We start from the raw sequence: 23,938 nt of genomic DNA on the forward strand, positions 1-23,938 counted from the left end.
GTAAAAGAAAAAGATAAAAGTGCAAAAACAGAGAAGGATATTAAAAAATAAATAAAAATCCTCAGTTAAAAATACAAAAGAGGAAAGCTAAGGAAGTCCCTGTTAAAGAAACAAGGAATAAAAAGGAGGCAAACACAAATGAACAATAAAACAACGTAGAGATCTGAAAAAAATGACAACACAGCCACAATAAGTGTGATTAATGCAAAGTCCCACAATTTTCTTAACCTCTTCCGGACACATGACGTTCCGGTACGGCATGTTGTCCCGGTACTTAAGGACACATGACGTACCGGTACGTCATGTGTATTTCCGATCATCGCCGCCCGGCGGCCTGTGATCGGAACAAGGTGTCTGCTCAAATCATTGAGCAGGCACCTTTGCTAAATGCGAGGGGGGGGTCCCGTGACCCCCCCGTGTCGGCGATCGCCGCAAACCGCAAAATGATCCAAACATGAAGTAGACATATGGGGAATGTAAAGTAATAGCTATTTTTTGAGGTATTACTATGTATTATAGAAGTAGAGAAATTGAAACTTGGAAATTTGCAAATTTTTCAATTTTTTTTGCAAATTTGATATTTTTTTATAAATAAAAATGATTTTTTTTTAACTTTATTTTACCAGTGTCATGAAGTACAATATGTGACAAAAAAAACAATCTCAGAATGGCCTGGATAAGTCAAAGCGTTTTAAAGTTATCACCACATAAAGTGACACTGGTCAGATTTGCAAAAAATGGCCTGGTCCTTAAGGTGAAAATGAGCCCGATCCTTAAGGAGTTAAGTAATGTGAATAATTAATATACCGATAATCTCCACTTCATATTTTGGGAGGATCAAGTAGAACTCAATTAATTTGCGGACTTCACTCCATAAATATTCATAACTCATGATTACATACTTCTAAGTCACCTTCAATTGCTTTTCAATGGCTTTTGTCTCAAGATAACGCGATAAGTTATTATGAGTTAAGAGCTGGAGTGCTAACCCTGCTACATCTATACTAATACTAGTCTGGTTTTGATATATGTATGTGTCCGTTGGTCTCTGTCTGTCAGTCTCTGTCGGTTGTAATCTTAACTGCAAATAAAAATTGAAAGTCATAAGCAAAGTTTTTCACTCTTTCCGACGCTGGGATTTTCCATTTTTGTTTTTTACTCCCTTCTTGGAGACATAACTTTTTTATATTCTTCCATTTACATAGCTATATGAGGGCTTGTTTTTTGTGGGACAAGTAGCACCTTTTTTTGGCGCCATTGAATACTGCATATAATGTAGTGGGAAGCTTTAAAAAATCCAAATGCGATGGAATTGGAAAAAAATAAAACAATTCCACTATAGTTTTATGGTTCTTGTTTTTATGTGGTAAAACTGACCTGTTACTTTCATTCTTCGGATCAGTAGGTTTCAGGCCCTCTTTATATATCTTTGATATTATATCCCTCAGACCATTATCTATTATCCATCATCCTAAATACCCAGGGGCCATATATCCGTATCAAAGTGCCAAGATCTCAACAAACCATGAGTAATGTCAATTACATGATTTGTTCTGTTATTTGAGATAACAAGTGTACCATTTATATGTACTATAAGACCCACTTGATCTGGGCTTGAGTTAAGCTTATATGTTAAAGCAAATTAATAAAAGTTATATTTTATACTAGTGGGAAGGTGTCTTAAATGTAGTTCCAGTTTATACTCCCCTCACATGGTTATTTACCGCCTAGGCGGCTTGTTTATTTAGTCTTGGCATTAACTCCTTAAATCCTAGTGCTATACATGCAATGGCAGAATAATGGGTTTTAAAGGAAATGTGTAATCAGAAAATTACCTATTGTTTAAATCACATTTTTATGTTTAACATATTTTAAAATAATTTTTGGCGAAGTTATTTTTATTTTCCATGTCACTATCTATATGTAAACAAAACCCATAAAATCCTGCAGTTTTCGCACTGGCCATTAGAGGCTGTATGACACCTGCAGATTTTTCAAGCCATTGTCTGGAAGGAAGCAATAAATAAGGTTTAACCTGCATATGTAGCATTTTCCAAAATACAGTGGTCCCTCAAGTTACAATATTAATTGATTCCATTGTATGTCAAAAACATTGTAAACAGAGTCTATAACTCTATGGAAAACTGGTAATTTGTTCCAAAGCCCAAAAATGTCATTCCAAAGTAAGAAAAAGTTAATTTTAAAGAAAATAAGCAAAATAACCAAGACCGTAAGTAAAACAGACAGGAATAGATGATGGAAGTATCACGTTCTATGGTGATGATAGGAGCTTCTTCAGGATCTTGCATAGTATATAGATTACCAGAAGAAAAAAAATGGAGTCACTGCTCAACTGGTATCTAAAGGTCCAGCTCATTCTGGCACAAACAGGGGACAGTACAGGACATTTAGTACCAGAGAAGCAACTAGACAGCCAATAAAGGTGTTTTACCAGTGAAATGACCACATTCATTGGTTGGATCTAATCTGAGACATTGCATGTTAAGTCTAGTTTCAATTTATGATGGCCCAGAGAATACCATTGTATGTTGAAAAGATTGTATTTTAAGGCCATTGTACCTTGAGTTATCACCGCATAGCATTGCTTCTTAAGTTACTTTATATACAAGAAAGATCCAATTATCCAGTATTTACTGTAATTTATAGAATGGGCTTTCAAAAAAGACTGAGTCTGCTGAAGTCCAATAGAGCTTCCCTGATCTATCACTAAAATCCCACACCATGATAAATCGATTCCAGTAATAAGAGGTTAATAATTGCTTTAAATACAGTTCTCAAATAGATGTTACCAAGACTAATAGTTATAATGTAAATTCTACGTGAAAACAAATGATAAAAAAAATGATTCAACTTATAGATATATAATTACGTAGATTCATTTTCCCATTTAAAATCTATCATTATTACATTGTTTGTAAATATTACATATGCAGGAAATAACACTTGTAGGATATTACTTTAAACCATTGTTCCCATCATGTAGATTCTTTCAGTCATTGCCCACCTCAGGAGATTGTCCCCATTATGCTCATAGTACTGATAATGAAATAGCCCAGAGATCTATTAGTAATTGAATGCTCTTCCAATACAACAGCCTGTAAGAATGCACTACTGTAATACCTGTACAATGTGCTCGCCCACAACAGGAGCAGGCGATCCTTTTGTGTTTAGTAGCAGAGTTGATTAGAGTAGCTGCCGAAGTGCTGTTTGTAGGAGAAAGTGGGAGTTGTATTTCCCAGTGCACAGGTCTGAGCTCATTATTGTGGTGCTAAAAGGACAGCTCCTAGGGATGAAGGTGCAGCTCTTGCCTTTCCTGCCACTCATGCTCATCACATTTACTTGTGGACAAGAGGGACTTATCTGCTGCTCCAGGCCTAATTATAACTCCCACATTAGTGTGCATTTTCGCAGGAGTGTAATCTACATCAATGTGCAGTGATTAGCCTGCTTCTTCAAGTCAACCAGAGAGATGCAAAGAACCAGGGGACTGCAGGATCTACAGTGACTGCAGACATCAAGTGTCCACCAGGTTTCCTGGACCTCCCGCTGGATTAATGTCCTTCTCATCACACCAGTGCTTGGCATAGTACCACCTGAAAGGAAGCTGGACTTCTCTGTTAGAGCTTTGATGGATAACTATTCTGCTTTGTTCTTCAATGACTCTTGTATGGGGCTTCTTCTGTACCCATGTGCCAACATCTCAGATGAACCGAATGAGCCCCTCAAACCTCCCCAGCTGGTGGATGCCTGGCTTGTACCCCTCTTCTTTGCAATGCTCATGGTAGTGGGACTTATTGGAAATTCTTTGGTTATTTATGTTATTTACAAACACAAGCAAATGAGGACAGTGACTAACTTTTATATAGGTGAGTAATGATTTCTGTATACTTAAGTATATTAACTTTATGTATGATGAAAAGAATAGATTAAATAACATATGTCCATTGAGGTATTCAGCGATCTGCTGTGCATACAACTGAATACAGTATGTTGGCTCAATAGGTCATTCAATTATCTATTGCAAATGAACCTAGAATATCAAATCAATTGAATGAATGTAGCTGTATGTCATTCTAAAAACAACTAGTTATAATGGCCCTGAAAAACTAATTTATGAATAAACAGAAATATATGTACAATAGCAATTCATTTCTAAAGTGGTGACTGCTGCATATCTATAATACCAAACTTTTTAAAATTGCTCATGGTATTCCAAGAAATTTGAAAGCTGATATAAGATATTACATAGTGAGATATTCAATTATTTTTTTAACCATGGTGGCAAACACTTGGGGATAGAGAAAACCTGCAAAATGGGTCTGCATCCATTCCACAATTTTGCAGAACGGGAGCGGACCCATTCATTTTCACGGACAAGAAAAGGCATTTCTATTGTAGTGCCGGCCATGTGCGGTCCGCATAATGCGGAACGCACATGACCGGTATCCATGTTTTGCGGATCCACAATTTGCGGTTCGCAAAACAGTTGCGGAAGTGTGAATGGACCCTTAGGCCCCTTTCACACGGGCGAGTATTCCGCGCGGATGCGATGCGTGAGTTGAACGCATTGCACCCGCACTGAATCATGACCCATTCATTTGTATGGGGCTGTGCACACAAGCGGTGATTTTCACGCATCACTTGTGCGTTGCGTGAAAATCGCAGCATGTTCTATATTCTGCGTTTTTCACGCAACGCAGGCCCCATAGAAGTGAATGGGGCTGCGTGAAAGCAAGTGCGGATGCGGTGCAATTTTCACGCACGGTTGCTAGGAGACGATCGGGATGGAGACCCGATCATTATTATTTTCCCTTATAACATGGTTATAAGGGAAAATAATAGCATTCTGAATACAGAATGCATAGCACAATAGTGCTGGAGGGGTTAAAAAAATAATAAATTATTTAACTCACCTTAATCCACTTGCTCGCGCAGCCGGCATCTCTTCTGTCTTCATCTGGATTAAGGTGAGTTAAATAATTTGTTTATTTTTTTAACCCCTCCAGCGCTATTTTACTATGCATTCTGTATTCAGAATGCTATTATTTTCCCTTATAACCATGTTATAAGGGAAAATAATACAATCTACAGAACACCGATCCCAAGCCCGAACTTCTGTGAAGAAGTTCGGGTTTGGGTACCAAACATGCGCGATTTTTCTCACGCGAATGCAAAATGCATTACAATGTTTTGCACTCGCGCGGAAAAATCGTGCATGTTCCCGCAACGCACCCGCACATTTTCCCGCAACGCCCGTGTGAAACCAGCCTTACACTGATGGAATCCCATTAGGCTTGCACTGATGTTAGGGTTTGAAAATTGTAGTAATGAAATAATAATTATATCCTAATAGAGGGAGCTCAGGTATTACACAACCGTGAAACATGTGCAGGTGTCAAACAAAAAAAACACAAAACATAAAGATGATATGTATCTTGGTGTGCTGGAAATGTGTCATGGAGAAAATAGATACAAGTTGCTACAATGTAAACCAAATGTTAACGTTGAATGCAAAGCATTTACAGTGTACTTTATATAGTGCACTGCTTTTAATCGTTGACTGGAGGTTTTCTTAAAGGGGCTCTGTCACCAATTTTATGTGTCCTAACTAAGGGTAACATAAACTAGTGACAGTTCTCCTTAGCAAAATACTGGGTCATTTTCTTTAATTGACTCATTTTGCTAAAATCTTTTATTGAACAGTTCTAGTGCATAAAGATGAGTCCTGAATATTCATGAACTCCTGGCTCTAACCAGTCACCTACTGCTGATTCAGAGGCGCCTGGAGAAAGCTAGAAGTTCAAGAATATCAGGACTCTTGTGCTGGAGCTGTTAGAACCTAGCAGTATAAAATTGGTGACAAATTCTCTTTTGACAATATTCCCATCATGGAAATGTATGGAATATTTACAGAATGCGACATATATGTCTGATAGGCATGGGTCTCACCTCTGGAATCTCTAGAAGTGAGCTTGACTGTTTCTGCAACTCCTTTACAAATGAATGGAGAGATCAGCACCAATGTGTGACCATCTCATCATATATTCCTGGCCTGGATGTCTGTGATGAGAATAGCACCCCCCTTCCCTTTTTTTTTCTGTCAGATTTTTTTTAATTAAACCATCACAATTTTCTGTGATCGACAAAATAGGACATTACATAGTAAATATCCATCTCAACCCAGAACTAGTCATATATATATATATATATATATATATATATATATATATATATATATTTATATATTATATACCATTGTCTGATAGGTAAGAGTCCCACCGGTGGGATCCACACCTATCTCCTAAACGGAGCCCCAAAAGTGGTGGAGGGCGCACTGCGCTTGCGCAGCCGCCCTCCATTAATTTCTATGGGGCCGCCGAAAATAGCCAAATGCTGGCTCGGCTATTACTGTTGGGCCCATGGAAGTGAATGGGGGCGATGGCCAGTGTCAAGCACAGTGCGCTCCCATTCACTAATATGGGGAGAGCGCTTAGTGGTGGTCGGGCTGGAATCCTCCAGCTACCACTTTGGCCCACTCCATTCTCGATACAGGTGTGGGTCCCAGAGGTGGGACCCACACCTATCAGACAATGGGGCATATCCTAGCGATATGCCCCCATTGTCTCAGATGAGACAACCTCTTTAAGGCATGGGCCCCATATGGCTTGGGATTTATAATGTACATTCCTCTTTCTACACACTCCCTTCACCAAGTGGATTATTTCATTTAGTTATGAATTCCTGAATAATTGGTGGACTTGTGTATATCCTATGGAAAGTGTGCCAATTTTGCTGACATAAAACATAATTTTTAAGATGCTGTAATTGACAGGATTCTCACATGCACCCTCATTCACTAAACCTAGAAGGCAAACCATCTGATCTGCCTGAAGATATATATTAGCTACCCAAGATATGTCCAAGATAAACATTCAATAGCAACCTAAGGAGGTACATTCCCGCATCATATGCATCTACTGCACCTCCTTCATCCCACAATACAGACAGCATCTGACCTCATTCCTATTTTAGGCAGTGGATTTGGAATTTTAGAAGCTCTATATACAAGAAAGAGCTGCAAAAGGTGCTGCGCTTCATATCAAGACAATATAGGGGTTACTTCCAATACATTACTCTTTGGTTCATCAGAGGGATTCCCAGCGTCTTTCTCCCATTTTCTTTGTTCTTCCATTGAAAATTTGTTTAGATATAAGGGAGGCAATTGGTGATATATTGTGAACATTAAACCCCTTGTATTACCTGGAATGGCCACTAAACCAATAATAAAATTAGTGTCTAGAGCAAGGGTGCACAACCTGCTCCCTGAGGACCATTTGCTACCATTTGTACCATTATGTGCAGCCCCCTTCCCATCTAGTCAAACACACATGCCTGTCTATGTTTAGTGGTTGTTCACATGTATTTTCCATCTGTTCTCCCATCAGATGGGAGTCCTAAGAGTATAGCAAGTTTTATTTGTCAACCCTTGGAATTCATTCAATCCTGGATTGACTGGTATGAGCATCTCTAAGTTGCAAAAACTAAAAAATGGTGAGGAATACCAGATTCTCATTGGAGCTGTTCAAAGCTCACCAAACCAACCTGTTCAAGGCCTTTCTCTTCCCATTCATTAAACTCTTCAAGCTTAAAAACTTCAGAATGCTTGGGCTTATGTCAGATACAGTAGGGGTGAACTTGATCTGGTGGCATCCGATATATTCTTTCCCTTGTACCAGACTTTAAATATCATGGCTAATGTTGGCTATAATTTAAAGCATAGAAAATGGTCTAAAATCTAAGTCAGCTAGGAAGCTGTCTTACATTTAGAAGCGGCGGTGGATCGACGCCGGCACCTCTACATAACTTTGGTGGATCCACCATAGTCCTTCTTTTAAGTCCATCTCGCTTTCTCTCCTGCAGCAAAGTGAGAGAGTGCATTATGCAAGTACTTCTTCCTCCTCATTCTAGCAATTGGTGGGGATCTCAGCACTCACACCCCCACCAATCAAAGTCTTTGATTTGTCTCTATGACATATCAAATGCTTTATGAAAACTCAGTGACCATTTAAGTTGGTGGGCATAGCCCTTTAATATTATTCTGGCATTCCACTGAATTAGTTTGCTTGGTAGAAATTAGCTGGGTAATATAGCATATTTATTTCACTATAGATAAGTAACGTTATGTTCACATCTGCGTCAGAAGTCATATTACGAGCCGTCATCATAGATTCTATCCTTTTAATGAGAAGAATAGCACTATTTGTTCCTTCCAAACAAAGTACAATATTCTGATCCTTAAGGGCTCTTTCACACGAGCGGATGCTGTGCGGGTAATCCGCTGCGTGAAAGAGAGCCAAGCACCATTCTGGACAGCAGAGACACGGAGCATTAACATGATTGATAATGCTCTTTGCCTCTCTGTGATCTTTTTACTACAAAATCATGGTGACATCTTTATCTCACTGTGATTTTGTAGTGAAAAGATCACAGAGAGGCACGGAGCATTATCAATCATGTTACTGCTCCGTGGCTCTGCTGTCCGGAACGGGGCTTGGCTCTCTTTCACGCAGCGGATTACCCGCATGGCATCCGCTCGTGTGAAAGAGCCCTAAGAAGAGACAGAAAAATGAAAAAAATAAAATAAAAAATGATCTGCTTTATTTTGAGCATATTAATGAGCATTTAGAAAAACCAGCAGAGGGAATTAAAGGACATATTTCTGTCAGTACATCATTGCATATCTAAAGTTATATATCGAGGGATTGGACAACCAATCAGATTTCACCTTTCATTTTCCATAGGAGCTCTGAAAAATGTGTGGGGTGGAATTAATACACAAAAACAGAAGGGGGGGGGGGGGGGTGACTACATCAAAGAAATGTCCAAGATAGAGGCGAAATGGATATTTAATATGGACACTTTGATGCCCAATGGCTTAAATGCTGAAATAGAGCTGTTTGCTTTTGAATGAAGGTCAGCAATAGATCCGTATGACATTGGCATAGAAGGGGTTAATATTCAGGGAGTTGGACATGAGCGCATAAATAGAGAGAGCGAGTAGCCATGTAACACTCCCTGAGGAAGAACAGCGTATGTTCGAAACGCGTTGGAAAGACAATCCTGGCACCTGTGGTCACTGACGACCACGGTAATGACGTCACTCGCTGCTCCTAGTGAGCGCAAAAACTTTGTCCAATCTCTACCTGCTTCAGCATCGCGCCACCGGCCGGGGCACGAAGCAGCACGCCAAACCATATGGAACTCTGACTACTTTACATTGCGAACACCAGCATCGGTGATTTGACGATCGGCATCAGCAAAATCTACAATCCCTGACCGCAGGAAGACAAACCATTGCTTTTGAGCACTAAAGTACAAGCAAGGATCTACCACAGGTGCACTGTTTGAGTTAAATAGACGCCTACAGATTGGTATTTATCCATGTGCTATGTGCAACCAATACAAATTATTTCTGCAGTAATATATATATAAAAAACTATTATAGTCCCAGAGCGCAGTATCATTATAATTTATAACAGCTTTAGATAGTTACTGGATGTACTGACAGAAATGTGCCCTTCCCATTTCATTCTGCTGATTTTCTAAATGCTTATTATCTCTCTGTGCTTGCTGAATGAATGGACTCTTCCTAGTTTAACCTATGAACCATGAGCCAACCAGACACTTTAACCTCTGCTGCACTTCCTCCCTTTTCACAATATGCATTATCTGCCATTTACATTAAGCTGCTGTCACGGCGGACGTGCACTCAGACTCACAAATAAACCACCAACCTGGCTCTAGGTGAGAGACAGGGGAAGGGTCACCTCCTAGCTAATCCCTGACCTCTTTCCCTGCACTGCTCAGCCCACATGCAGACCTTGGTGGTAGGTATGATGTGTCCCGTGCCTGGGCTGAAACTTCCTAAATTCCCTGAGATGCTGAAGAGGGGAAATAGGAGCAGCCTGCTCGCACAGAACCTGGATGGGAGAGATGACACAAAACAACCAAACTAAAACCACACTTATCTTTCTGAGCTGGAACAGACAACCTTCCTTCCTAGCTTCCAAGACCACAGTGATTCCTATAATCCGCTCAGAGCACTGGGATGGTGTGCTATTTAAACGAATGACCCCACCCAGTGCACCTGATGAGAGGCGGATCCAGCACGGCTCCAAAACAAACACTAAACTCGTGCTGCTATCCTGGCCGACCTCCTCAGAGCGGGGCATGACAGCTGCTAGGACTAGATCCTCCTCCCCTTTCTTCAATTTACCACAGTAGCGTTAAAAATAGCAGCGAGTTCATAAAAGCAAATGTACTGGAAATAGTACACATTCAATTTCAAGTCAACATAACACAATTTCTCTGGTTTGTGTTTATCCTTTACAAAAAGTAAAGAAAAATGAATATTAGATGTCAAATAAAAATAGCAATACCAGCATTTTTCTTTAAAAATTCAAATAATATAATAACTTAAAAAAATGTTTGAGATTCCACTTTACTTTGAATTACTGATCTAATATTTAGTGCCATATCCATTGTTGCTTGACATCTGTGTTGCACGGAGTCGACCAACTTTTGACAGCTCTGAACAGGTATTCCAGTCCAGAATGTTTGGACTACATTCCACAGTTCTTCTGCATTTATGGGTTTTGTCTCATAAACCACATTTTTTGTGTTACCTCACAAGTTCTCTATGGGATTGAGGTCAGGGGATTGGGCTGCCCACTCCATTACCTCAATCCTGTTTGTCTTTAACCAATATATTGTTCGCTGACTGGTGTGTTTTGGGTCATTGTCATGATGAAACATCCATTTCAAAGGTATTTCTTCTTCAGCATAGGGCAACATGCTCTTCTCATGTATACTGATATAAAACCGATCCATGTTCCCTTGTATGCAATAAATAAACCCAACACCATGGTATGAGAAACATCCCCATATCATGATTTTTAAACCACCATGCTTTAGTGCATTCACAGTGTACTATGGCTTGAATTCAGCACTCAGATGTTGTGTGACATACTGTCTCTGGCCACTAGACCAAAAAAGAACAATTTTGCTTTCATAATTGCACAAAATGTTGCACTATTTATTTTTGAGCCAGTCAGTGTGTTCCTTGGGACCTTTTAACCTATTCAGGACTTTTTTTTTCCAACAACATGACTTTGCGGGGACCTCTTGCTAGTAACTTCACTTCACTTAATCATCTGCAATACTCACTGGTAACTTCAGGTCTTTCATCTTTATGGAGGTGATCATTGGCTGAGCCTTTGCCATTTTGGCTATTCTTTGATCCATTTGAACAGTAGTTTCCTGTTTCCTTCTGCGTCTTTCAGGTTTTGGTTGCCACTTCAAGGCATTTGAGATCATTTTAGCTGAGTAGGGTATAATTTGCTGCACTTCTCTATATGTTTTTCCCTCTCCAATCAACTTTTTAATCAAAGTGTGTTGTTCATCAGAACAATGTTTTGAACAACCTATTTTCCCCAATATTTCAGAAGAAAATGCACTATAGCCAACATGTGCAACCCTCCTACCTTAAATAAGGGCCAAAATTGACACCCCAAAAAATGAATGAATGATTTCACCAATTTAACTCATATCAGACATTATTTTGAGCATGCCCTTTCAATTAATAATTCAATTGAGTGGCATGTATGTCCTAATTGTTGGGTCTGTTTTTTTTTCTATTACTCAACTGCAATTGCAAGTAAATTATTTGCTATGGAGAAATGTCACTTCTGCCCCAAAAAAATGTGATTTATCAGCAGGGGTGGATTGGGAACTCAAAGTGGCACTGGAAAAAAAGGTAGAAGTAGCCCCATGTTGTAGGCATGACCAAGTAGGAGGGGCCAGAAACCTGTTGCTCAATAATATAACAAAGCATGTGGTTTCACGCCTTTTTCATTTTTTTTTGGTAGCATTTTGGGTTTAGTAAGACTTTTTGATCACTTTTTATTCCATTTTTTGAAGTAGACAAAAAATGGTGAATCATGGATTTTTAGTTTACTTTCCATTACAGTGTTCAACACGCAGGAAAAATATTTTTATAGTTTATTAGTTTGGGCATTTTTGGACATGGTGATACTGATTCTATTTATTTTTTATAATTTATTTTAAAATGTAAAATTGCAAAAGGGTGTGATTTAATTTTTTCATATTTTTCAGGTTTTTAAAATATTACTTTTTTACTTTTTACACTGTAATGTTTATTATAATGAAAAGAAAAAGATATAAGATATATGACAAAGCCACAAATTAAAAAGATGGAAAAGAAGTATCATTTAAAATCGTTTAAAAAATCATAACATTCAGTGAAAATAATCAGTTATTGAGTAGTGCAAAGAAGGTGGAACAAAAGGTCTTTAAATATCTTTAACGCAATTTCTTTTTCCCAAACACCACCCACGCAGTTAATTACACCGCGCCACAATGATTTTGCTACTGAGAGAAAAACATGTGATTTATACTAAAATGAGTGCGCTGATTCCAAATATGATCTCGGAATTTGCCTGACACGTCTAGAATTTAAGTACAGGCAAAGCCTATTCAGTTATAATGAAAATGGCTGATGTCAGCAGTAAGTATATAAGGCAAGCTGGACAGATTTTGATAAACTGATCTGTTATAGTGCTATCAGTTTTTAAACTTAACCTCTTCCCGACCGCAATCTGTATATATACGTGATAGCTGCACATGCCCCGTGCAGCTATCACGTCTATAAACGTCAAGACAGTTCTTTAATCCAAGCGCTGCAAAGCGCTTGGATTAAAGCTTCTGCCCCTGCCCTGGTGCTGTCACGGACAGCATACAGTGCAGTAATGCTGGCAAGGGACCAATCAGAGTGGCCCCTTGCCGGCAATCGATCCGATTGGTTAGTCTGTGCAGACTAACCAATCGGATCACAGCAGTGTTAAAATGCCGGTTTCAGGCTCTGATCTGCGCTCTGCAGATCAGAGCCTGAAAGCCGATAGTGTTCCTCATGCCCCCCGATCTGTGCCACTCCAAGCCCTTGGTGCCCCTCTGTGCCCCCCCGATCTATGCCCCGCCGATCTGTGCCCCTCTCCTGCGCTCATCTCCTTCCTGCCCTGATGGCATGCGATCCGCCCCCTCCCCGCCCCATGCATTAATTTTCTAGCCGCCCCTCCTGCCCCATTGTAGTCTGTACCCCCCGACCCCCCCCCTTCCAGCGCTGCCCCCGATTCCCCATTCTGTGTGTGATGGCGGCGGCTCCATTCCTGAGCCGCCGCCATCAGCAGCGAGTGTAGGTTCTATTCTGACAGTCTCCTGTAACTCCATAGATGCTGCGGTTGCGGCCTCCATGGGGTTAACAGAGGGAGGGAGCTCCCTCTCTCCACCATCGGGGCTGCAGCGCTGTGATTGCAGCACCCGATGGTTGCCATGGCAAAGGCGTCCAGTGCTGCCACCTACAGGCAATCTGGAAGTATTATACTTTGCAATGCAAGAGCATTGCAAAGTATAGTACAACTATCAGCCCCACTGGATCTTCATGATCCAAGAGGGACTTGATAAAAAAAAAAGTGAAAATAATAAAAGTAAAAATAAATAAATAAATAAATAAAAATGTAAATAAAAAAAAGACATTGCCTTTTCCTATAAAAAAATGAAAAAATAAATATATCACATGATGGACCCCGTCCGATAAACACCATAAAAATAAAATAAAAAAAAGAACAGCAAGCGATCAAAAAGGCTTATGACCCCCAAAATAGTACCAATCAAACCGTCACCTCGTCTCGCAAAAAATGATACCCTATTTAAGACAATCGCCCAAAAAATAAAAAAGCTATGGCTCTCAGACTATAGAGACGCTAAAACATCATTTTTTTGGTTTCAGAAATGCTATTATTGTGTAAAACTTAAATAAATAAGAAAAGGTATACATATTAGGTATTGCCACGTCCGTAACTATCTTCTCTATAAAACTATCACATGACCTAACTCCTCAGATGAACGCTGTAAAAATAAATAAATGAAAACTGTTCCAAAACAGCCAATTTTTGGGTCACCTTGCCCCATAAAGTGTAATAATGAATGATCAAAAAATCCTATGTACATAAAAATGGTACCAATAAAAACCTCAACACTTTCTGCAAAAAACGAGCCCCTGCACAAGACGGGGCTTTTTCGGCAGAAAAATAAAAAACATATGGCGTTCAGAAAACCAATCCAGCACAATCTACCTTCCAAAAACCGTATGGCATTCCTTTCCTTCTGCGCCCTGCCGTGTGCCCGTACAGCAGTTTATGACCACATGTGGGGTGTTTCTGTAAACCGCGGAATCAGGGTAATAAATATTGAGTTTTGTTTGGCTGTTAACCCTCAATGTGTTAAAGAAAAAAAATATATAAAATGGAAAATCTGCCAAAAAAGTGAAATTTTTACATTTCATCTCCATTTTCCTTTAATTCTTGTGGAACGCCTAAAGGGTTAACAAAGTTTGTAAAATCAGTTTTGAGTAACTTGAGGGGTGTAGTTTCTATAATGTGGTCATTTATGGGGGTTTCCACTATGTAAGCCCCACAAAGTGACTTCAGACCTGAACTGGTCCTTAAAAAGTGGGTTTTGAAAATTTTCTTAAAAATTGTAAGAATTGCTTCTAAACTTCTAAGCCTTCTAACGTCCTAAAAAAATAAAATGACATTTCCAAAATGATGCCAACATAAAGTAGACATATGGGGAATGTTAAGTAATAAATATTTTATGAGGTATCACTTTCTGTTTTAGAAGCAGAGAAATTGAAATTTGGAAAATTGTGAATTTTTCTAAGTTTTTGGTAAATTTGGGATTTTTTCATAAATAAAGGTGAAATATATTGACTCAAATATATGACTATCATGAAGTACAATGTGTCACGAGAAAACAGTCTCAGAATGGCGTGGATAAGTAAAAGTGTTCCAAAGCTATTACCACATAAAGTGACACATGTCAGATTTGTTAATTTTGACCTGGACACTGGGGCATCAATGACCCTTGGTCATGAAAGGGTTAAGATAGATAAACGCAAATGTATTAACGATCCAGACAATTTCTGCTACATATGTGGCAAATGCCCTACTTATTATCAGCGCAAGAATCTGACAAAACGAGTGCATCTTGCAGCTTGGGATGCATTTGTGCTAGTAGTGCAGAACTTCCTTGGGAACAGACGAGCTGCAAACTATGATGAATTTGTAGACAACATGCTTACAGCATATGAACAACTTGGCTGCGGAATGTAATTGAAAGTGCATTTCTTACATTCCCATCTTGACTTTTTCCCACCCAATTTGGGACACGTAAGTGACGAACATGGAGAGCGGTTCCATAAAGATATTTCTACAATGGAGAACAGCTATCAAGGCCACTGGAATCCCAACATGATGGGGGACTACTGCTGTTTTTTTGCAACGGGAAAATATGACCGTTCACAAATGCAAAAGCAGATGCCTGAAGCACTTTTAACAGTACTGGGCCTTGCTCAAGTAAGACTTTTAAACTGAAAAACGAGACTTTTTGAAATTTTGTTATTCCATTACATTTTCATACACTGTTTACTACGCAAACTTTGATGCAGATCAGGTAATTGTTGGAGTAAAACTCATTCTGTTTAAAATTATTCAATGCTTTCCAAGTGCTTAATTCATTTAGGCATACTTATGCATAGCAAAATTTTGTGACGTGTTACAACAATTCCAACTTTGGATTTGTAATCCGCACACTCGATTTAGTATAGGACAAATGTTTTTTGCCCAGTAGCAGACGAAAATTATTATTTTTTGTTGCGCAGTGTTATCTTTTAGTGTAAATGCAATTAGTATGGCATGATGAATTGTAGACTCCAACTTTGCCTGGACTGTGACAAAATGGCGGCATTGATGCAGCAATCCAAAAAGTTTAATAGATGTGGCAAAAAAAATTGACAAATCTCAACCATGTTATTCTCCCGACCCCAAAGAATTAAAAAATTTTCAACCTTGTGGAAAGTGAGTACAGGGAACTGAGAAAATCTCACTGTTGATAGTGATTATGTGCATTTATGCTGCGCCTTAAAGAAATTTACCACCCTCCCGCAAAAATGTTTACATTGCAACTGTAATAACTCCCCCCCCCCCCCAAAAGTCAATACATGTAAAATGGCAATTGAGAGGCATTAGGAGCATGATGTAGGCCGCAGCAGCATCAGAAGCCATACAGAATGTGATAGTAGGCAGACAGACAGCAACAGTGCCAAGATGAGGCACCGCCAGCAAGGCAAGGTGGGTCAGGTCTATACATCGGAATCAGCCGGAGGAGTGCGAAAATTCTCCTGAATTCAGGCTTGGTTCATTTTGTCAAAAGTGATGTCTGTTTGGGTGTCACTATGCTCCCTGCGGCACTGGAGACAGGACAAGAAAGAAGATAGCGTGCTGTGCCAGTTTTGGCCACTGTTTCAGTCTGCCTGTCCAGAAATCCATGGGGTCAGGGAACTGGGCATGCAACAGAGACTGGCCATAGTTTAGCTAGGCGTGAACTTGGGTGTTGAGGCGGGAGCTGTCAGCTTGCAGACTGTCATCAGCTGCCAGAGGAAAACATTCCCCCATTTTGCCTTGTTAGCGAGGGTCTAAAATGTTGACTATCCAGTTACCATCGGTCTGCTTGATGTCAACAATATTCCTGTCACTGCGTAAGCTAGCCAGCACACAGGTGGCCATTCTGGCCAGTGGGGACCATGGAGCCACTTATTTCTGGCTCTGTAACCCACTGAGGCAATTGGGTGTCTTGGACGGTGACATCTCATCATCGTTCTCTTGCTCCTCCACCTCTGACTCCTCCTCCTCTTGCAGTGGCAGCTTCTCATCCTCATCTTCCTCACCCTCATCTTTGTCATCCTCCTTCTCCATGGCAGATTCCCTTTGTGTTTTCCCAACAGCTATAGAGCGGACAGCAAGATGCGTCAGTTGCTTGTTTTCTGCCATGGTCCCCTGCTGCGTGAGCATCAGCATCTGTTCTAAGATAAATATGACAGGCATGACATTGTTCATGACGCAGTTGTCCCTGCTGACATACTTTGTGGCCTCTACGAAGGACTTTAGCACCTGACAGGCGTCTCGGATGAACTGCCACTGCCTGACCTCAAAGCAGCAAATGCTCCCTGCTGCTAAGGCTGTCTGGTGCATGACAAAATCCAGCGAGTTGGCGCATTGTGGATTAAGCAGTGTGGCGGTAGGCCATTCTGTTGCTACAGGTTGCTTCTGTTGCTGAACTTTGCACTGCACCACTAGGTTGATGACATGCGCCATGCAGGGAGCATGTGTTATTTCGATGCTGTGCAACTATGTTGTACCCATTGTTGCTGACCACATTGCCCAGTTTGAGTCAATGGGGTGATAGCCAGCAGGATGTTTGCTGCTTGATGTACTTGAGCAACTGTTCACCGGTGTGCCTACTCTCTCCCAGGGCAATCAGCAAAAACATGGCCTGACACATGTGATAGGAAGGAGGAGTAGTACAGATGACCCTGTGCCCAGCTGCTGGGGACAGGAACATGTTCATGGAGGAGGAGGCGGATAAGCGGATAGTGTGGGAGCCAGGCTGATACAATCATGGGATAGTCGAAAGGACCTGCCTCATCACTACCAGAATAAACATTGACCCAGTGGGCCATGAAAGACATGTACTGTCCCTGCCTGTAAGAGCTGCTCCAGGTGTCCACTGTAACATGAACCTTAATAAACAGCGAGACTCGCAGGGAACAGTCCACGTTGTCCACCATGTGAGAGAATAAGGCCTTTTGGGAGATATAATGCTAACAATGAGTCTTTCAATCAGGCTGAGCGCATGCCATGAGTTAACTAAAGGCAGCACACTCGGCTAAGCGGTATAGCAGCAACTGCACCACCAGCAACTTGGCTAGGTGGGAATTCAGTTTGCGCACCGTCAGTTTGCTGGGTGCATAGAGTTGTTTCCTGGCCACACATAATTTTATCGATAGCTGGCGATTAGGGATGAGCGAACCCGAACTGTATAGTTCGGGTTCGTACCGAATTTTGGGGTGTCCGTGACACGGACCCGAACCCAAACATTTTCGTAAAAGTCCGGGTTCGGGTTCGGTGTTCGGCGCTTTCTTGGCGCTTTTTCAAGTCTAATTCTGTCCGTAAAAGGGATACCTGTCATCCAGCGCCTAAATACTAGGCCTACAATTTATATTCAGCTAAATCTGTTGTTACTGCTGTGGCTGGTCAATCTATTTAGTGTCTGCCAAAGCACAGTTTTTGTTCTGGGTTGAAATACAATTCCCAACTTAGCAATTCCCTAAATTTGTGGTTTCTGCTCTATCAGTGCAAGTTTAAATCTATCCATAAAAGGGTATATTAGATTGAAGGTGCGGATAGGGTCATCCTCAATAACTTCCCACGCTACCGTGAATTTCCAAGTCTAATTCTGTCCGTAAAAGGAATACCTGTCATCCAGCGCCTAAATACTAGGCCTACAATTTATATTCAGCTAAATCTGTTGTTACTGCTGTGGCTGGTCAATCTATTTAGTGTCTGCCAAAGCACAGTTTTTGTTCTGGGTTGAAATACAATTCCCAACTTAGCAATTCCCTCAATTTGTGGTTTCTGCTCTATCAGGACAAGGTTAAATCTATCCATAAAAGGGTATATTAGATTGAAGGTGCGGATAGGGTCATCCTCAATAACTTCAGACGCTACCGTGAATTTCCAAGTCTAATTCTGTCCGTAAAAGGGATACCTGTCATCCAGCGCCTAAATACTAGGCCTACAATTTATATTCAGCTAAATCTGTCTTTACTGCTGTTCCTGTATTAGTGTAATACGGTACCTAAATAGATAGCCAGATAGTGTTAGGTGCCTGTAAAAAAAGGCCTGAATTTGAATTCAATACATTGGGCCAAATAATTTTTTTCTTATTGTGGTGAACGGTAACAATGAGGAAAACATCTAGTAAGGGACGCGGACGCGGACATGGTCGTGGTGGTGTTAGTGGACCCTCTGGTGCTGGGAGAGGACATGGCCGTTCTGCCACAGACACACGTCCTAGTGAACCAACTACCTCAGGTCCCAGTAGCCACCAGAATTTACAGCGATATTTGGTGGGGCCCAATGCCGTTCTAAGAATGGTAAGGCCTGAGCAGGTACAGGCATTAGTCAATTGGGTGGCCGACAGTGGATCCAGCACGTTCACATTATAAAGTGCGGGCCGTCTGTGCGCGCTTCCGGCGTTCACATCTTGCCGCTGCTCGCCTGTCTGCGCTACAGAGTAACTTTGGCTTTCCCGCTCACCGCCTCATATGCGACGTGCCCACCAGGTGGAACTCCACCTTGCACATGCTGGACAGACTGTGCGAGCAGCAGCAGGCCATAGTGGAGTTTCAGCTGCAGCACGCACGGGTCAGTCGCACTGCGGAACAGCACCACTTCACCACCAATGACTGAGCCTCCATGCGAGACCTGTGTGCCCTGTTGCGCTGTTTCGAGTACTCCACCAACATGGCCAGTGGCAATGACGCCGTTATCAGCGTTGCAATACCACTTCTATGTCTCCTTGAGAAAACACTTAGGGCGATGATGGAAGAGGAGGTGGCCCAGGAGGAGGAGGAGGAGGAAGAGGGGTCATTTTTAGCACTTTCAGGCCAGTCTCTTCAAAGTGACTCAGAGGGAGGTTTTTTGCAACAGCAGAGGCCAGGTACAAATGTGGCCAGACAGGGCCCACTACTGGAGGATGAGGACGAGGATGAGGAGGAGGTGGAGGAGGATGAGGATGAAGCATGTTCACAGCGGGGTGGCACACAACGCAGCTCGGGCCCATCACTGGTGCGTGGCTGGGGGGAAACGCAGGACGATGACGATACGCCTCCCACAGAGGACAGCTTGTCCTTACCTCTGGGCAGCCTGGCACACATGAGCGACTACATGCTGCAGTGCCTGCGCAATGACAGCAGAGTTGCCCACATTTGAAAGTGTGTGGACTACTGGGTTGCCACCCTGCTGGATCCCCGGTACAAAGACAATGTGCCCACCTTACTTCCTGCACTGGAGCGTGATAGGAAGATGCGCGAGTACAAGCGCACGTTGGTAGACGCGCTACTGAGAGCATTCCCAAATGTCACAGGGGAACAAGTGGAAGCCCAAGGCGAAGGCAGAGGAGGAGCAGGAGGTCGCCAACGCAGCTGTGTCACGGCCAGCTCCTCTGAGGGCAGGGTTAGCATGGCAGAGATGTGGAAAGGTTTTGTCACCACGCCACAGGTAACTGCACCACCACCTGATACGGAACGTGTTAGCAGGAGGCAACATTTCACTAACATGGTGGAACAGTACGTGTGCACACCCCTCCACGTACTGACTGATGGTTCGGCCCCATTCAACTTCTGGGTCTCCAAATTGTCCATGTGGCCAGAGCTAGCCTTTTATGCCTTGGAGGTGCTGGCCTGCCCGGCGGGCAGCGTTTTGTCTGAACGTGTATTCAGCACGGCAGGGGGCGTCATTACAGACAAACGCAGCCGCTTGTCTACAGCCAATGTGGACAAGCTGACGTTCATAAAAATGAACCAGGCATGGATCCCACAGGACCTGTCCATCCCTTGTGCAGATTAGACATTAACTATCTCCCCTTAACCATATATTATTGTACTCCAGGGCACTTCCTCATTCAATCCTATTTTTATTTTCATTTTACCATTATATTGCGGGGCAACCCAAAGTTGAATGAACCTCTCCTCTGTCTGGGTGCCGGGGCCTAAAAATATCTGACAGTGGCCTGTTCCAGTGGTGGGTGACATGAAGCCTGATTCTCTGCTATGACATGAAGACTGATTCTCTGCTGACATGAAGACAGATTCTCTGCTATGGGACCTCTCTCCTCTGCCTGGGTGCCTGGGCCTAAATATCTGACAATGGACTGTTCCAGTGGTGGGTGACGTGAAGCCTGATTCTCTGCTATGGGACCTCTCTCTTCTGCCTGGGTGCCTGGGCCTAAATATCAGACAATGGACTGTTCCATTGGTGGGTGACGTGAAGCATGATTCTCTGCTATGACATGAAGACTGATTCTCTGCTGACATGAAGCCAGATTCTCTGCTATGGGACCTCTCTCCTCTGCCTGGGTGCCTGGGCCTAAATATCTGACAATGGACTGTTACAGTGGTGGGTGACATGAAGACTGATTCTCTGCTGACATGAAGCCAGATTCTATGTTATGGGACCTCTCTCCTCTGTCTGGGTGCCGGGGCCTAAATTATATGACAATGGACTGTTCCAATGTTGGGTGACGTGAAGCCTGATTCTCTTCTATGACATGAAGACTGATTCTCTGCTGACATGAAGCCAGATTCTATGTTATGGGACCTCTCTCCTCTGGGTGCCGGGGCCTAAAAATATCTGACAGTGGCCTGTTCCAGTGGTGGGTGACGTGAAGCATGATTCTTTGCTATGACATAAAGACTGATTCTCTGCTGAGTTGCTGACATGAAGCCAGATTCTATGTTATGGGACCTCTCTCCTCTGTCTGGGTGCCGGGGCCTAAATTATAGGACAATGGACTGTTCCAGTGGTGGGTGACGTGAAGCATGATTCTCTGCTATGACATGAAGACTGATTCTCTGCTGACATGAAGACTGAATCTCTGTTATGGGACCTCTCTCCTCTGCCTGGGTACCGGGGCCTAAAAATCTGACAATGGACTGTTCCAGTGGTGGGTGACGTGAAGCCTGATTCTCTGCTATGACATGAAGACTGATTCTCTGCTGACATGAAGCCTGATTCTCTGCTATGGGACCTCTCTCCTCTGCCTGGGCCTAAATTATATGACAATGGACTGTTCCAATGTTGGGTGACGTGAAGCCTGATTCTCTTCTATGACATGAAGACTGATTCTCTGCTGACATGAAGCCAGATTCTATGTTATGGGACCTCTCTCCTCTGGGTGCCGGGGCCTAAAAATATCTGACAGTGGCCTGTTCCAGTGGTGGGTGACGTGAAGCATGATTCTTTGCTATGACGTGAAGCCTGATTCTCTGCTATGACATGAAGACTGATTCTCTGCTGACATGAAGCCAGATTCTCTGCTATGGGACCTCTCTCCTCTGCCTGGGTGCCTGGGCCTAAATTATATGACAATGGACTGTTCCAATGTTGGGTGATGTGAAGCCTAATTCTCTGCTATGACATGAAGACTGATTCTCTGCTGACATGAAGCCAGATTCTCTGCTATGGAACCTCTCTCCTCTGCCTGGGTGCCTGGGCCTAAATATCTGACAATGGACTGTTCCAGTGGTGGGTGACGTGAGGCCTGATTCTCTGCTATGACATGAAGACTGATTCTCTGCTGACATGAAGCCAGATTCTCTGCTATGGGACCTCTCTCCTCTGCCTGGGTGCCTGGGCCTAAATATCTGACAATGGACTGTTCCAGTGGTGAGTGACGTGAAGCCTGATTCTCTGCTATGACATGAAGACTGATTCTCTGCTGACATGAAGCCAGATTCTATGTTATGGGACCTCTCTCCTCTGTCTGGGTGCCGGGGCCTAAATTATATGACAATGGACTGTTCCAATGTTGGGTGACGTGAAGCATGATTCTCTGCTATGACATGAAGACTGATTCTCTGCTGACATGAAGCCAGATTCTCTGCTATGGGACCTCTCTCCTCTGCCTGGGTGCCTGGGCCTAAATATCTAACAATGGACTGTTCCAGTGGTGGGTGACGTGAAGCATGATTCTCTGCTATGACATGAAGACTGATTCTCTGCTGACATGAAGCCAGATTCTATGTTATGGGACCTCTCTCCTCTGTCTGGGTGCCGGGGCCTAAAAATATCTGACAGTGGCCTGTTCCAGTGGTGGGTGACATGAAGCCTGATTCTCTGCTATGACATGAAGACTGATTCTCTGCTGACATGAAGCCAGATTCTATGTTATGGGACCTCTCTCCTCTGTCTGGGTGCCGGGGCCTAAATTATATGACAATGGACTGTTCCAATGTTGGGTGACGTGAAGCATGATTCTCTGCTATGACATGAAGACTGATTCTCTGCTGACATGAAGCCTGAATCTCTGCTATGGGACCTCTCTCCTCTGCCTGGGTGCCTGGGCCTAAATATCTGACAATGGACTGTTCCAGTGGTGGGTGACGTGAAGCCTGATTCTCTGCTATGACATGAAGACTGATTCTCTGCTGACATGAAGCCAGATTCTCTGCTATGGGACCTCTCTCCTCTGCCTGGGTGCCTGGGCCTAAATATCTGACAATGGTCTGTTCCAGTGGTGGGTGACGTGAAGCCTGATTCTCTGCTATGACATGAAGCCTGATTCTCTGCTATGACATGAAGACTGATTCTCTGCTGACATGAAGCCAGATTCTCTGCTATGGGGCCTCTCTCCTCTGCCTGGGTGCCTGGGCCTAAACATCTGACAATGGACTGTTCCAGTGGTGGGCGACGTGAAGCCTGATTCTCTACATGAAGCCTGATTCTCTGCTATGACATGAAGACTGATTCTCTGCTGACATGAAGCCAGATTCTATGTTATGGGACTTCTCTCCTCTGCCTGGGTGCCGGGGCCTAAATATCTGACAATGGACTGTTCCAGTTTTGGGTGACGTGAAGCCTGATTCTCTGCTATGACATGAAGACTGATTCTCTGCTGACATGAAGCCTGATTCTCTGCTGACATGAAGCCTGATTCTCTGCTATGGGACCTCTCTCCAATTGATATTGGTTAATTTTTATTTATTTTATTTTTATTTTAATTCATTTCCCTATCCACATTTGTTTGCAGGGGATTTAACTACATTTTGCTGCCTTTTGCAGCCCTCTAGCCCTTTTTAGTGCCGAAAAGTTCGGGTCCCCGTTGACTTCAATGGGGTTCGGGTTCGGGACGAAGTTCGGGTCTGGTTCGGATCCCGAACCCA

General features: G+C 42.6%; 1 protein-coding gene across 1 annotated transcript in view; it reads left to right on the forward strand.

Annotated features, from left to right (window-relative positions):
* The first annotated feature begins 3,649 nt into the window (after positions 1 to 3,649).
* KISS1R (KISS1 receptor) overlaps positions 3,650 to 23,938 on the forward strand; it is a 546,115-nt gene continuing 525,826 nt past the window's right edge. The window contains exon 1 of the mRNA XM_040417535.1: positions 3,650 to 3,887. Coding sequence (XP_040273469.1) covers positions 3,650 to 3,887 — 238 coding nt within the window. The remainder of the gene's footprint in view (positions 3,888 to 23,938) is intronic.

The sequence above is a fragment of the Bufo bufo genome, chromosome 2 (genome assembly GCF_905171765.1).
Source record: "Bufo bufo chromosome 2, aBufBuf1.1, whole genome shotgun sequence".
In the NCBI taxonomy this organism is placed as follows: domain Eukaryota; kingdom Metazoa; phylum Chordata; class Amphibia; order Anura; family Bufonidae; genus Bufo; species Bufo bufo.